Below are 17,295 nucleotides of genomic sequence, written 5' to 3' on the forward strand. Positions count from 1 at the left end.
AAAAAAAGACTTAATGTCAAAAACTCCACAATAATTTCACACTTCCTCATCTGATGTGGAGAGACCAGCTTGCCTTGGTTTGGTCAAAGTCAGTTGTTCCTCTGCCAGACGAAACTGTGCTTCTGCCCTTTCAGTCTCTTTTTGCAATTGTTGAAAGAGATTTCTAAAATTAGGGATTGTCATTCTTTGCAAAATTTTTTTTGGTTATCCTATAATCATTACATGCATCACTAATAAATATACTAAAAAGAAAAATATTTTCCATTGTGATAAATATATATATATATCAATTAGTGACAGAAAAAAAAAATTATTGTGTTTGGTCAATTTTGACAGCTGTTTGGGGGATTATTTTATGAGGCCAAACTCTTTCTACTTTGCTGTAGGCCTATACTGAAGGGCTAAATACGTTAAAGCCTATAGTCACTATAGCCTGACAGATGAACAAATAAAATAAAACCTTATTATTAAATAGTACATCTCGTAAAATACTGCATGATCCAAAAATAGTACTATTTAATAATTTTGTAAAGTTTTCATTACATTTTGGGCATGAAATCCACGGTAAATCCACCCTTCTGATGGGATCAGTTTAATCCAGGTTTTTTGGATCAAAGCGATTCGAATCTTACAAAAAAGGTTTGAGAAACCCAAACTAAAGATTTGATCCGGATCAAAACCAAGATTGGATTACGTGATCAATCAGATTATGTAATCCGTTTTTCCTTTTAAAAAACCCATTTTCAAGATTTGATACAATCCCTTATCCAAAATCCTAGTGGATTACTTTTTGAAAAACCGGGCCCTGGAGATCTACCATCCTGCATATTTCAGTAGCAACCCATATCAAACACACCTGCTTGCAATTCTCAAGAGGTGCAGGACCTGTTCAGGTCCTATTTAATTGGTTCAGGTGTGTTTGATCTGGGCTAGGGCTGAACTCTGCAGGAACGATCTTCAGCAACAGGGTTGAGCACTCCTGTTTTAATTGTTCATTTATTTATCTTTTAATTTGCTTTTCAGTAAAAAGCTCAACCTAACAAAATAAGCAATGGAATTAGTGGGTGATCGGGACCGGGGCTGGTGCAATGGGCATTTATTGGGTCCTTGCAGCTGGGTGGGGTGAGATCTATGCCTAGAAATGGTACTGTGCACTCACACACAGACCGGTTCATTTTTTTGGATTTTTGTGGCTCTTTTAAGACGGCAATCCGCCATTTACAAAATGCAAATTGTAAAAACCTAAAAAAAAAAAAAGTGTAAAGTGTTTAAATGCTAAAAGTGTAGCTTTTGCCGGACATTTCTCTCTATGGCAGTGTTAGTTCTTTGCTATGACTCTGGCCTACACACACTGTCTTTCTGAGGTGGAACGAGTGTTGACATTAACGTTACACAGCAAACTTACCCCAGATAAGCGAGTGTCAGCCCGGGAGGTGTCTTATCTACCAGAGCTGGACTTGCTTCATCCTCAGCCAATTCTTAACCTGCAATCAAAGGCAGCCAGACAAGTGACGTATAGAGGGTGAAACAAAAATTAAAAAGTTCAAAACAGCAGTAGAGATATAGCCTAGCTCAATGGATTAGATAAAACTAGTGATACAAGATGCTTTGAGTACATTTTGTTGTAAAACAGTATGAAGGGTATGTTCCCTCTTAAAAAGAGAACAATAGTAACAAATGGAGAAGAATAAAAACAACAAATTCACACAATGGTGTTTCAAACACAAACAACACCCCTGCAACAAGCAAGAAAGTCACTCGAGCATGCTCTCTAGGTCTAGTACTCAATGAGCTTGGTCATTCAGAGAAAAAGATGCTAGTCCTATGTGAGCCGATCAAGACAAGTACAATTCACTCCAGAGCCAAATGGAGCTCCAGATTCCTTTTGCTGCACTTCCTCCTCACTGGGAGTTGAGGTTTTAGGGGTGGTGTCGGTGTACATGTTAAATCAGCATGCATGCATCTCTTCAACAAGCACCTTCTCTATTAAGGGCCAGCACAGGCTTGTTAGTAGGGTTAGCTATAATGAAATTCTATATAGCAGAATACATTTACCTGTTTGGTGTACATCTTGTCTCATTTGCTGCAATTAGAAAAAACAAAAAACAGCATGTTAAACCTCTGAGTGTGCGTGCGTGTGTGTGTACTTCAAACATTGATTGAAACAGCATTTTTGTGTGGCTCATTCATCATTGCAGGAAGGCCAAATAAACTCCACAACTACATCAAATAACCATTTGGAAACTTCCTGTTTTGGCCATAACTTTATAATTTGTGACTGTGGCTTTCTGCTTCAGTCTCTGTCTGTGCTCATCTGACATCTAAAGCTTGCTTTTGTTCTAAAGCAACATCCCTCAGGAGTGGGCAGAGAGAATCAGCTCATTTGCATTTAGATCATAGGTGTACACAGCTAAAATTCCATCTGGTCCCAAAGTGTTCATTTTTAACAGGGTAAAATAAATGATCTGATGGGTACTTTGACCTGTAACTTCACAAAGATAAAAAGTGGAAGTAAATATTTTAAAGAAATAAATGCAAATGCAAACGCTGTTTTCATAGATAAATTGATTGAATTTTTACTATTTTGAAAAATGTTGTTGAATGTTCAGAAATATTAGTAGATTTATCTTGAAGACACAAAATGCACTTGCAAGATTCTTTTTTTTTTCTTTATTTAAAGTTTGTGCCAACACTGGCGGGTGCTCTGGGGAAGGAGCCGTCACTGGCGGGTGCTCTGGGGATGGAGCCATCACTAGGGGTTGCTCTGGGGCTGGAGCAGTCACTGGCTGGCATTCCTGGGGTTAGGGCTGAAACTGGTAGATGCTCTGGGGCTGGTACTGCATTTTTAATCAGTTCACTGGACTATTCTGTCATTAATTACTCACATTCACATTCATTCCAGGTTGCATTCGGGGTATACAGTGCACTGTGCTTGTGAGCATGTGCTCTGAACAAAGGTCTTAGGGGTTTGGAATGGCATGAGGGTGAGTAATTAAAGACAGAATTTACATTTTTGAGTGAACTATTGCTTTAAATGTCTGAAACACTTCTAAGCCATTCAGTGCTTAAAATGTGTTCCAGACTGGGTTGCTTCTCACTTTGGCAAGCAGCAATACATTTCTTCAGTTCTGGATGCATTTTAGAAACAAAGTTGGTTAGTCAAGGCCACACACAGTTCACAAGCATAAAAACAACTTCTAAAAGACGTTAATCAAACGTAAGGCAAGCCTTATATACAGATATGTTGTAGTTTTATAGATGCATTATACAGAGAACTTGCTGTATGTACTGAATGTTATTGTCATGGTGTTGTTAATGTCATTATCTCACCTTCAGGTATGCAGACACGGATTGCTATGTATTCCAAAAGTTTACCCACAGATTTCACTGTTTTTTGAAGAGCATGTCGTAAGCATGTTGTGTATGTCTGGTGTGGATGCACTTCTGGTTCTGTAAGAAAAACAGTTTTGAGGTTAGTAAACGGCAGTGAAGCACACTCAAGAGAAAGCTAAACTCTTAATTGCATTAGTTTGTGTACTAGAGGTTTGCTAGTCTCTCTCTGACATTTAAGCTTTTGTCTACTTACAGTAGATGTCTGTCAAACTGTGAAAAAACAAAGAGCAAAGAAATACTTACCCCTGATTTGTAGTCCTTTTCCAAAGTCAATAAGCCTGATCTGCATCAAAGCTGTATTGATTAAGACATTGCTAGTGTGCATGTCATTATGGCTAACCCCATGATTTATGCACTCTTGAGCACACCGGACAACCTGCACCATCAAACTCTTGCCAACACTATCATCCAAGTGTCCACAGCGGCTAAGAAAACGCCCTATTGGTTCACAGGGCTCTGGATACTCCATGACCAGCTGAAAGTCCTTTTTCTCCTGAAACCACTCAAAGAGGCGCACAGTGTAGGTGCTTGGAGGTGCCATGAGCGTATTCAGTAGCATCACTTCTATGGGGGGTCCTCTGCGATCGCCAGGCTGGGGAAAAAATATAATTGAAAGTCTTATAATCTTATTTCAATATAATTTGTATTCAGAGTCATATACTAATATGCATTGTTTTCAGTCTTACGTCATCCTTTGGCTTTTTAGACTTGATGAATTTGATGGCAACCTGTGGATGAAAAGATGGTGAACATAAGTTAGCTTCTTGCAAAAACATTCGTTCTTTTATTGTGAGCACAGGTCTATTTTGATCTGCAGTCACTGTACTGAAAAAAGAAAACAGAGAAGTGTAGAAGAGGTTTACCTTCTGCTGATCGGACTTTCGTACTCCTATTTTGACGATGCCAAAGCGTCCTCGTCCCAGCTCTCTCCCCATATCATACTTGTCTGTCACTGAAAGATAAAAGACATGTTCATTTAAGATTCATGTTATGCCTGAACAAACAGAATAAGTAATGTAAGAGATGTAAAAGAGAGTTATTCTTTATTTGGGTGCCTTTGTGTTTATTTACTTTGCAAATAACGTACGTGTTGAGTGTTTTAATCATTACAGAAATCATCAGCTATTATTTAAAACCATCTAAAAACACAATCCACTTTGCTTTGTACTTTACAAGCTATGCAGATTGCACAAATGGCTCTAGAAGAAAATAGAATCAAAATACTGTTAAAAGACACCAATAAAAATAAAGTCAATGTTTCAGATGTACCTAATCCAGGTGATCGATGGATTGGCCTTGAATCTGATTCAGCCTGTGTGGGCTGCAGCTCTGATGGGCCTGGAACCGGCTCAGTCTCCTCATTTCTTGTCAAACCTGGTGCAGAGTTGGGAGGATGATTATCTGTACATTTTATAATACATTCTTATATAATATAATTAATATAAAGTTATGCTTGTATAACATTAATATAAACACTTTAAAATAACTTAAACATGTATACAGCTTTAGTAAAAAATACAATTAAGACATCATACCTTTTGAGCCCTTGCAGCTTCTCTCAGAAAGACATTGCAAAACTTCAGTCTTTTTTACAGTTAAAAATAAAACTTTACTCCACAAACTAGTGCTGGACAATAATTTATTATTAAAATAAAATTGATATATTTTTTTTCAGTAACAGTGATATGACTTCTTTTAGAGCTGTAACGATACACCAAACCCACGATTCGGTTCGTATCACGATTTTTGACCCACGATTCGATTCGTATCACGATTTTTTATTTTAATTTTTTTCGTGTGGGGTGGGAAAAAAAAAAGATTTTTAAAACTATTTTTAATTAAATAACATTTGAAAAATCTTTATAAAAGAAACATCAAAGAACAATATTAACTATGCAAATTATTAACAATATAAATAGCCATATATAAAATAAATAAATAGCCAAAGATATATCACTTCTGTTTTCTTTGTAACAAAATACTGTTGAAAAACCAAACTAAACTCCATTGTTTAGATGGTTCAAGCATGTTGAAAATAATTTTTCAATCAAGTTCTCTTGCATAGAAAAAGTAAATTAAATAGCTAGGGATGCTCATTTCGTTAATTTTGGTAACCGACAACCGCCACTCATTAATCGGTTATTAACGGTGAACTGGTCAGATTACTATTAATTTTATATTAAACAAATTGACGTGTCTATTTTGTGTATGACACATTAAATGTTGCATTTTAAAATACTGATTTATTTTTATATATTAATAGCGGAACAGAACAACAGAGCATCTTCACGCACCTGCAGTGTTTAGCACAGAAGAGCAGAATAATCTAAATAAAATGAATAAAATAAATAGGACTGCCCTAAATTATTTTCACTTAAATAATTAATTTATTTTACAAAACGAAAATACTGACTGATTCTTTTTAATAACCGGCATAGGCTTTTTTTCCCAATCATATGTTTATTTCTTCCGTCAAATAAAAGTCATGTAGACTTTTTGTAAACAGTTTGTTTAAATATGATATTGCATTAATCTGCGTACATGCTTTAAGCTGTAAAATAAAAAGTAAAGCCTATTTGTTGCGTTTATTACGCAGATTCAGGTCAACATAAGCGCTGGTTTAGTATCAACAGGTCTGTAGGCTATCAAACAGCAATATTCTTCTTCCATTTTGCTTCTTTAGCAAATGTGTCTGTAGGCACGGGTTATACGTTATCATCCCGCAAATTAAGTATGCCTTGCAGTTAAACAAGTGGCCGAAAACATCCCGCACCTTACTGCCTTTATGTTGACAAGGAAAAAAGAAGAGGCGCGGTCCTCTTATGAAACGACTGAATCAGCTGGGTATCAATTGTGCAAAAGTGTTGCTGTCTGTGTTATTACAATTGTAATATTTAATACTATTGCGATATTCAAGATATGTATATTCATACAGCTTTGGATAACTTAAAACAACGATTAGACCATCAGAGCGGTGTTAATGCGTCCTGAAGTAAAGCGAAACGGCTATAAACTCCAGCAAGATAGAGTGATTATATGCAGAGCCATATACCTTTATCTCTAAATAAAGTATAACTATAGAAACTGTGTTTATTTTAACTGAAAGCTTCGTCGTGTTTTCTGACCTCACGCACCTGTCAGTCAGCACTCCCAAAGGTTCAAACAGAAAGCGCACTGCACGGTTACAGAAAAGTTTGGCTGTTACCTAACATCTGGTGAACGCCCATCCCTCTCTGCGCAGCCACATTAACAGTGTGAGCAAATCATCGTATATGCGCTGAAAATCCGGCCGCTTTGACAGCATTGGCAATGTTTCTGGCGTTGTCGGTTGTCAAGCGGGGTTAAGTTGGTTTTGTTTTTGATATTCTTGACACATTCAGACGGCCCCTTACTAAGAGCTCCGTGCGAGCTCTCCCGGCTAAATATTGCGAGGGCTTAAACGGAGCAGTGCTTGTAATGTCGAAAAAAAAAGTGTTAATTAGCTCAACTTTTGCAGGCACGCGTGACGTTATTGGAAAGGTATCAAGGGGTGGGTGTGTCGCGATTCTTCCTTAACACACCGCGACACAGGATCGTAGATCTGAGTGTCGCGATTTCGATTTTATATCGTGTATCGTTACAGCCCTAACTTCTTTACACATTTCCAATATTTTGATACGGTAGACTGCAGCCAGCATTGGTTGGTTATTGCTCAAGGGCAATAAAATAATTTGTTTTAATAAAAAATATAATTTTGTAAGACTTTAAAATTTACCTAGCCAGAAATACATTTTATGAATCAAAATAGTTGATTTCTCTTTTAGAAAAACAATAATTACAATATTAAGTAAAGAAGATGTTTATTATCTACTGTAAATCTATCGAAAATAAAATTTGTTAAATAATTTATTTAGTCGGCTTTAAAGCTTTTTATCCCTCAGGTTGTAGATGTTCAAATTATTTTCTCCGCCAAATATTGTCCTATCCTAACAAACCGTACATCGAATGGAAAGAGTGAAACCAGAATGCTGGACAGAGTGACACGGCATTAACCGATTTCGGCTCATTTTCTCAACCTAAAATTAGGTGCATCCCTACAATTTAGCTTTAATCTAATTAAACACACCTGATCAAACTAATTAAGGGTGCTTTCACACCTACGATTTTGTTTCGGAACGTATCTCGTTTGCCCAGTTAGCGCGGTTCGATTGGCATATGTGAACAGGGCAATCGCGCTCTGTTCCGCGCCAAAGTAATCGCTCCGAGATCGCTTGAATGAGGTGGTCTCGGCTCGATTGAAACGAACCCTGGAGCGGTTCGATTGCAGTGAGAAAGCGATCCGATCGCGGTTATATCACAGTGTTTTATGGATATGTAATAGGCTTACGGCTATATGAAGAGAGAATTATGAGTAAGGCGGGAAGTTTCGCGAGTCTCCGGATGCCCGCAAACGAGTGATGATCTCCCGGTAATCTCGTGTCTCTCTCCCAGTCCTCAAATAGGCATCATCGCGCACCCTTCTCACCCCTCCCCACCGTGTCTCTCCTCAGACAAGTCACGCGCGCGCACCCTGTCAATCACCACCAAACCACCACCTCTCCTGACAGCTGAGCAGGACGCTGCAAAATAAACCCTGACACTCTGACCAATGTAAGGAGAGTTTACTCGCACGTGACTTGTTTTAGCTCTTTTGGTCCGATTAGAAACTTTGCAGTGTGAAAGCGAACCGCTCCAAGAGCAAAGAGCAACAATGTAACAATTCTAATCTCTGTTTCGGAACAACTGAATCGATTCACAGGTGTGAAAGCACCCAAAGTCTTTCAGACTAGTTTGAAAACCTATAGGTAGGTGTGTTGGAGCAGGGTTGTAACAAAAATTCTGGCTCTGAGTTTGATACAGCTGCTCTAATACTGATCTATATGATCACACAGATGATGTTATTGATGATAACTGATGAAAAGCTAACATTCTGCGGTTATAGTGTTTTGTATAAACTGTAGTACTAGTGCAAAAACTTTTCTGCCAATACACGTTTTCCACCTTGTTGACAAACCCAACTTTGCTGATAGTGAGAATGCACATTAATGTGTAGACAACTAATGAATGTCTATATTTTCCCCAAAATGTAAAGTCCAGCTACTCCCAGCAGCAAACATTGACTGAGACCATGAGAAAATACATTAAAGACAAACTTTTACTGCAATATTATACAGATTGTGAAATGTATTTTTCTACATTTTTTGTGCGCCCACTTACACTAGTTTAATGTGCAGACAACTTCAAAAGATGAAAACCGTTCTCCAGAATGCAGGCACGAAAAATAATCATTTGATTTCTGTTTTAAAATGTCCGACTGTGTGTGTTTTTTTTTTCAGATTTAATTTGAACTATTGTTCTTATAGATATTTTGTGTACATGTACAATGAATGACATACACTAAAACTGTTGCATGTAATGCATGTCCTCTCATGCACAACAGCATTGGCACTACTGTAAATTACACTATAGTATGTGGTCCGGCATCTTAACATAAGCGAATAGCACATTTTATTTGATAATTAGGCAGATAAAGTATATTGTACAAGATAAAATAATGTACCTTTGTACAATCAGAAATAACTTGTCTTCAGTGTAAATATACACCCATACAGCATCTTGATGCATCTAAATTATATTAACTATTAGTGTAAATAGCATCTATTTTCAATTACCACTCTATTTGCACCTAAATAATGAATACTTCTGTTGCTGTTAACTTACTGTAAATGCAAATAGACATTGCCTTTATTTCTATTTAATCTTATTAATTTATATAGGCTATTGGTTGTTGCTCATACCTTTATCCAGGCTGAAGCAGTGTTTTTATTTCAGTCCATTGGAATAACCGGCAAAATCTGAGGGTTTTATCTTTGTTTAATGGTTTATCTATGTTAAATGAATGTTTCTTCATATAGAATTTTTTGACTAACTGCATGCGTTTAATGTTTGACTTTTTTTCTCATGTTTAATTTGTGTTGTCACTTGTCACTTTATGTACACTGGAAGCTTCTGTAGCCAAAACAATTTCCTTGTGTGTGTCAAGAACACTTGGCAACAAAACTGATTCTGATTCTTGTTTGTACGCGGATTCAAAAAAAGGTGAACAAATATTTGTACTGGTTTTATTTCTAAAATAATACAGAGCTCTAAAGGAAGAGGTTTTAACTTTTTCCTTTGTGAGCATTTTTGGCAGTTTTTCTAAGGTTTTTAAAAATTGTTTATATCTAGATCAGAATTATATAATATTAATGGTCATTTCATCCAGCCCCACTACAAAATATGCAGAGTCCACATTTGGCTCAAGGCAGGTAATTAAATCACTTTTCTACAACATGGAGGGAAAAAATCTTTTCCAAACGTACCTGAGACATTCGATGGCTCAACTGACATCGTTGAAGCAAATTCAGTCAACGGTCCTTCGGTCATTGATGGCCCTGGAACGGGCTCGATGTCCTGAATTTCTGTCAAAACTGTAAACAGATGCACAATGTGGTTATCTGTACATTATGGAACATTCATAATATAAAGACATTAACAAACATTTACACAATATTAGTTATCGATCATACTTTCATAAGCCATTTCAGCTTCTCTAAACCGTAAAATCCTGAGCTGGAAGACTATATTTTTCTAGTTTAATAAGTACTTCAACTCAAATGATGAAATCTTGGAAAAAATAACAATTTATCGGGCACAGTTACTACCCTGAAATGGCACCGAAGAGTGGGAATGACCCAATTAACGTTAGGCCTAAATTATATCGAGCAAAAGAATCAAATGATTTAAAGGTGTAATATACTTCTTCAAATACCTGTAATTCCTCCAACTGACGTTGAAGCTGGTCCGGCGATCGGAGGTGTGTTTGCCGAAGAATCCATAAGTGGAAAATTTTCAAAAAAAAACAAGTTTAAAGATTCAACTGTGCTGTAAAATCTTTGGAGGTCTGTCGATATGCAATAGACGACCACTTCTCTCGCGAGTTCAATATCAACTGAGGAAATGGCTTCGCGCGGCCGAATTTATGGAGCGCTGGAGCTGACGTCACGGCTTTTAGAACGAGGCGCTAAACCCGAGACTAATGTTTATATTTGATTCTCACGAGAAAATAAAAGTCACATTTCTGTGTTAAATCTCTCCCGTTTTAGGCAAGTTTTACACAAACAAATTGACCGAAAGGATATGGCCAATATCTTCCCTTTCCAGGCTCATTTAAAGATTTATTTTAAAACCCTTAAAGGACTTTCGACTTTACGATGCGAGTGTCATAATTGCAATACTTTGTTATAGTTTGATTGTTAAATATACAGCACAAAGTAATACATTCTAAAATAATTTTTAATAAATTATTTGACAATGTTATATGATGTTCATCATAATTTAAAAACAATAATAAAAACGCGTATTTGCACAAACGTAGAACATCAAGCCAAGGTGTGTGGGAGGTCTGGAAAATATATTTCTGTAGGAAAAATAAATATATAAATAATAATTATTATTTTTAAGTATTAATTAACTCCATATTAGTCTATGCCATTTTCAATTCATGCAGCAGCAGGAATGAAGGAAATTTTTCAGTCAGCAGGCTAAAATTCTTAATATTTATTATATAGTATTGACAATAACATTGTACTAAAGTTGTTCTCATTTCAGAATTCAGCATTTAAATAATTGAAAATTAATAAATAATAATAAATATTCATCTCTCCGCCAAAAACGGTTACCACGGTGAAGTCTAGACAGGATACAGCTGCGGATACGCACATCAATATAGCATAATTTTTGTAACATTGTAAAACAATGAATAATATTTTTACAGTACTGTGGTGGTTGGGTTTAGGGTTGGGATAGGTGTAGATGTTAAGAAAATATAATTTACTGGGTAATTTAATAAATAACAAATAATTCTCGTTAACTTCCGGCCACAACCGTCTGTGATCTTCCAACAACCGTTAACCACGGGAGAATGGAGAGAAAGCAACAGGTGGACAAATGGCGCACAAAAAGAAAGTGTTTGAGGAAGAAAAGAAGCGAAATGGTGCTGAATTATCTAAGATTATCTGTCCAGGGCTTCATGTACAGGTCAGTTGTTCATGTGTAAATAGGCCTACTGTAGTTTTTCTTCTCCTTTTAGCGCTATAACCATCCAACATTTAGCTAACATCAGCTAGTGTGCAGCAGCGCCCATACTATCATCACATAAATATTACACGCTAACATTATTAATTGTAAAGTTACATGAGTGTTTAAAGACAGATAAGATATTCACGGAAGGTATACAGCAGGGGAATGGAGCTGTAGTGTGTAATATGTTAATGACAAATGTAATAGAGCAATTCCGTGCAAATGTCAACCTTGCCATGAAAAAAAATTAGTTTTCAACAAAAAAAAAAAAGAAAGAAAATAAGATTCTGTAAGCAAGTATTTTACAGCACCTTATAAATACACAAAAATACATCTGTCAATGTTTTCAAACTATTATATTTGATTTACCAAAATCACAAGTGGCAATTTCACATCCATAATGACACTTTTCCCTTATAAATATGAAAATATAAAAATAAAAAAACAATAATTTTTGTTTTACAAAGAGCCAACTCTTAGTCTTTTGATTATCATTGTTTCTTTTTTGGGTTGTGCAGTTTAATTCACATAATTTCTACAAATGATGCTGTATGCTGTAAACTCACAGATTTTTTGTCACATCCATAGCACATGTTTATTTCCCTCATTTAAAGTATAAAATATGTTTACAGATTGATATTTTTCTGGTCATATAAAACTGTGGCGAGTTGCTCTGGAAAATATAAAGAAAAGTTTCAATATAATGTTAACATATGCTCTCTATGTGAATTTATGTTTTGTGCTTTTACTGCAAATGTCACATCCATAGCTGGAATTGCTCAATCACGTTTTATGATTTTCCTAAAAAAAACAGCCTCATTATTATATAATAAACTAGTTTAGATGTTTTAGAAAACTTTGTTGGCCTGTTTATGAGGTTTAAAGCTTGTAAAAGTTTTGGCACTAAGTTAGCTCTGTTGGTGCAGTAAACACACATCAGATACAGCCGGGGGCTGACATGCAGGCAGAGGCAAAATAAGGAGAGGGTGCTCGCTGCAGAGCCATTTGAGCAGAGCTGAGCTCCAGCGAGGGGGAGCATGAGCTCTCGCTCTGCCTCCTGTAAGCTGTTTTAATGCGTACACCAACCCCACTCCTAACCCTACCCCCAGTGACATCACTCGTAGAAGAAGTGCAAAAAAGGTGGAGCTCAAGCTCAAGCTCCCCCCTTGAAAATAAGAGCATTTGTCTTAATATATTGAGTCAAATGTATTGTTTTGCTAAATGTTGGCTTTAAGCTATTTTATGATTAATTATTAAAGACATTTTTGTTTAAATATCCATATTTCTATCTAATATGCATCTATTTACAGTTTGTAAGTGCTCCTTCATCTTACTTTCTTGTCTCCCATCTCAGAAAACTGATGTGCAGCTGTCCTATAAGATTCAGGCGGCCAAGAAGCAACAAAAGATCTGACTGGATGAGATTGAGGTACCTCCGTGAAGTTGGCACCCCATAAAAACAAATAATCCCCAAAACTATGCCATTCGTTTGTGCTGATTTGTGCCGCAAAAACGAACGTTTGTGCTGGTTTGGGGTCTGAGATATTAAGCATTATTTTTTTAACCGTGTGACGTCACTCTCCACCCCATGTTGCGCAATTGACTTCAAAACAGCACAGGTCGTTTGTGCTCGGTTTGTGCTGGTTTGTGCCGTTAAAACGAACACGGTATCTGTTTTCCTCTTTTAGATAAAAGCAAAATATTTCGGGAGCCGTGACGTCACTCTCCACCCCATTTCCTCCAAATCGCACAAAACTGGTATCATTCGTTTGTGCTGGGTTTGTGCCGTTAAAATAAACACTTTATCTATTTTCGTTGTTTAGATATAATCAAAATATTTCGGGAGCCGTGACGTCATTCTCTCCACCCCATGTTGTCTAAATCACACCAAACTGGTCTCATTCGTTTGTGCTCGGTTTGTGCTGGTTTGTGCCGTTAAAATAAACACTTTATCTATTTTTATTGTTTAGATATTGCCTTATCAAAACATTTCGGGAGCCGTGACGTCACTCTCCACCCCAGGTTGTCTAAATTGCACAAAGCAGGTGTCATATGTTAGTGCTGGATTTGTGCTGGTTTGTGCCGTTAAAATAAACGCTTTATCTATGTTTATTGATTAGATATTGCCTAATCAAAACATTTTGGGAGCCGCGACGTCACTCAGCGCCCCATTATTTCCTCTAAATTGCACAAAACAGGTGTCATATGTTAGTGCTGGATTTGTGCTGGTTTGTGCCATAACAATTAACACTTTATCTATGTTTATTGATTAAATATTGCCTAATTAAAACATTTCGGGAGCCGCGACGTTACTCAGCGCCCCATATTTCCTCTAAAATGCACAAAACAGGTGACATTCTTTAGTGCTGGATTTGTGCTGGTTTATGCCATTAAAATAAACACTTTATCTGTTTGTATTGTTTAGATATTGCCTAATCAAAACACTTAATCAAAACAGGTGTCATTCAATTGTGCTGGTTTTGCCATTTATAAACACTTTATCTGTTTTCCTTGTTTGGATTTAACCAAAATATTTGGTTAGATTTGTGCTGGTTTGTGCCATGAAAATGAACAACAGATATTTATATTTGTGTACAAATATGTTACTTTCGTTTTTGCTCGTTTGTGCTGCAAAAATATTATTTGTAAAAAAATTATATCAGATCATTAAGAGGTCTCTCCACCCCAGTTGCTACATATTTTCATTTGTGCTGGATTGTACCTGAAAGTTTCGTTAGTGTTGCTTCTTTTATTAAAATATTGAATGAAAGATAATGATATCAGCTACCCGCATATTTTAAAATATTTAAATTTGTTTGGGCTGATAGAAATTTTGTTTAAGATGCTTTATTTTTTTTAGATAGCCTAGGCCAAGGTTATTCTGAGATCTTTTTATTATTAGAAAAAGCATGAAGGATGCGAACATCATTTTGACAGATTTAATCCAAGTAAAAGGGCTTGGCCAATATAAAGATAATTGGCTACAACCCTGCTTTACTTATCTACTTCGTTTTAGTCTCATATGAGTAGCCAGCATGCTTAACGATAGAGGAAAAAAAATTATAGAAATAATTAAAAATAATATATATAGAATTTTTATTAGTTTTATTTATTAATTTTATAAAAATGTATTAATATAAATTTTTTTACCTGTTTAACCATGCTGCGATTTTCTCTTAAATACTCTTATCATCTGGTCGTCCGTATTAGGCTGCTTTCGTATTTAAACTAGCAGCCTAAACTTTTCTGTTGTGGTAGGTAGGCCTACCACTTATAAGTAAAGCAGCTTTAGTTAACTTATTTAGTCAATATTTATTTTATGGGGAAAAATAGATTATAACACACGCAAACACATAGGCTATGCGTTTTCTACAGATAAGTTTTGGTTTTCGTGATTGTGTTGTTTGTCATACAGTAAAAGAACAATGTCCAAATGGCAATAAAATAACAATAAATAATTGATTAATTAATTACAATTAATAATAATAATAACAATAACAACAATCATATAAAATATTTACATTCACTTAATTGGTAAACACTGTGCTTTTTTATCACGGGCTGTAGGATGTTATTTTGACCATTTTGATTCGGTTTAATAAAAGATAAACATGTAATATTTTGTTATATTTTAGTTATCCTTAGTCTTCTTATTATTGTCATTATTATTAATATTATTATATTTATTTTATATTTAATAACTTGTAGACTCTTTAAACAATGAGGAAATAACTAAACTTTTTTAATTCAAGGCCCAGACAGCTTGTTTTGTAATTTAATGCCGGCTATAGGCTACCACCTGAAGGACGGTTATACGGCGTGTTGTGTTGTCGGCCGTCACCGGAGAAAATTAATTTAAACTTTAAAACTTTAGTTTTTTGGACTTTTGTTTGAAAGCTTTAGTGGCACTGTAGCTGTCCAAGGTACTGTTGTATAATTTAAATTATAGCCTATATATGCACCAATAAACAAGTCGAATGAATGAATGAATGAATGAATGAATGAATATAGATTCTTAAATGTTGATATTGTTTTTGCTAATAAAAAATAACAAATATTAAACAAAAATTTAATAAAAATAAAATGAGCAATTTTGAATATTTATACAATTCAGTTAAATATAAACTGGACATTTTTGGGGACATGTAATTTCTCTGTGATCTTTAATATATACTGGGTAGCTATATTTTCTAAAATCTCAACCAGGAATTGCTTTAATATGAATATGCTTTACATCCTGATATGCTGTTGTTTCATTTTCATTCTTATTTCACTTGAAAAAATCGGTACTTAATGTTTGAATACTAAAATAAATAACAGCCATTGTTTAAATGGTTATTTTACCAACAAAATGTATATTTTATATTTTTATCAACTTTTGATATAAAACCTCTGTGTAATTTATTGATTGTTAAAAATGAAATAATTTAAGTGCTATATTTTTTATTAGTGAAAGTGCACGCTTATTTTGCCCAAGGCCTCTCAAAAAATATATTTCTGCCACTATAATACAAATGCAGTATTATTGTTTTATTATCATTGTTTATTTTTCCTTAATGTATGAAATTTTTGATAAATTTATTTCCCCTCCAATCATTTTCATTCATCACGTTAAATTTAGGTAATTTTCCCTCCAAATAAAATTGATTTGCTGTCTTACCTGGTTTGGCACGGAATGTGAGCCTAACAGCTCAGCATAAAAAAGGGTCCGAACGATTGGAAAAGCGGCTTTTAAAGAGACAAACTATATACGAAAGTTGTTTCAAAAAGATATTTTTTCCAAGAAAAATATACGAATTATATTTTAGTTTGAGGCCAACTGTGCGGGTGGATGATTTTCAGTCAGTGGAAAGTAGGCCTATGAATTTAATATGCCTCATGTTGTATCACAATCTTCTGTCATATATCCCAATCTTCTGTCATATATTGGCAATTTTTTTAATATGTCATAACACAAATGAGACTATTTTAGTAAATATGTAGCAACTGGGGTGGAGAGACCTCTTAATGATCTGATATAATTTTTTTACAAATAATATTTTTGCAGCACAAATGAGCAAAAACGAAAGTAACATATTTGTACACAAATATAAATATCTGTTGTTCATTTTCATGGCACAAACCAGCACAAATCTAACCAAATATTTTGGTTAAATCCAAACAAGGAAAACAGATAAAGTGTTTATAAATGGCAAAACCAGCACAATTGAATGACACCTGTTTTGATTAAGTGTTTTGATTAGGCAATATCTAAACAATACAAACAGATAAAGTGTTTATTTTAATGGCATAAACCAGCACAAATCCAGCACTAAAGAATGTCACCTGTTTTGTGCATTTTAGAGGAAATATGGGGCGCTGAGTAACGTCGCGGCTCCCGAAATGTTTTAATTAGGCAATATTTAATCAATAAACATAGATAAAGTGTTAATTGTTATGGCACAAACCAGCACAAATCCAGCACTAACATATGACACCTGTTTTGTGCAATTTAGAGGAAATAATGGGGCGCTGAGTGACGTCGCGGCTCCCAAAATGTTTTGATTAGGCAATATCTAATCAATAAACATAGATAAAGCGTTTATTTTAACGGCACAAACCAGCACAAATCCAGCACTAACATATGACACCTGCTTTGTGCAATTTAGACAACCTGGGGTGGAGAGTGACGTCACGGCTCCCGAAATGTTTTGATAAGGCAATATCTAAACAATAAAAATAGATAAAGTGTTTATTTTAACGGCACAAACCAGCACAAACCGA

General features: G+C 35.3%; 2 protein-coding genes across 8 annotated transcripts in view; one reads left to right on the forward strand and one right to left on the reverse strand.

Annotated features, from left to right (window-relative positions):
* The window catches only part of LOC147844116 (serine/threonine-protein kinase pim-2-like), a 30,721-nt gene extending 20,317 nt beyond the window's left edge, over positions 1 to 10,404 (reverse strand). For 6 of the 7 annotated variants that reach the window (XR_015491590.1, XR_015491595.1, XR_015491594.1 and 3 more), the window contains exons 1-9: positions 10,223 to 10,404; positions 9,774 to 9,881; positions 4,663 to 4,767; positions 4,257 to 4,345; positions 4,080 to 4,121; positions 3,637 to 3,985; positions 3,331 to 3,450; positions 2,056 to 2,083; positions 1,406 to 1,484 (exon numbers count right to left, since the gene is read on the reverse strand). Coding sequence is in view for 1 of the 7 variants with exons in the window: in XM_087254071.1 (XP_087110197.1) it covers positions 3,031 to 3,128; positions 3,331 to 3,450; positions 3,637 to 3,985; positions 4,080 to 4,121; positions 4,257 to 4,345; positions 4,663 to 4,767; positions 9,774 to 9,881; positions 10,223 to 10,289 (978 nt within the window). In the remaining 6 variants the exon portion in view is untranslated. Of the gene's footprint in view, positions 1 to 1,405; positions 1,485 to 2,055; positions 2,084 to 2,655; positions 3,129 to 3,330; positions 3,451 to 3,636; positions 3,986 to 4,079; positions 4,122 to 4,256; positions 4,346 to 4,662; positions 4,768 to 9,773; positions 9,882 to 10,222 lie in introns of those variants that run through there. The other variant, XM_087254071.1, reaches the window with a different exon arrangement.
* rufy3 (RUN and FYVE domain containing 3) overlaps positions 1 to 17,295 on the forward strand; it is an 881,807-nt gene that overhangs the window by 373,188 nt on the left and 491,324 nt on the right. The gene's annotated exons all lie outside the window — the stretch shown is intronic.

The sequence above is a fragment of the Danio rerio genome, chromosome 5 (assembly GCF_052040795.2).
Source record: "Danio rerio strain M-AB ecotype USA chromosome 5, GRCz13ab, whole genome shotgun sequence".
NCBI lineage: Eukaryota > Metazoa > Chordata > Actinopteri > Cypriniformes > Danionidae > Danio > Danio rerio.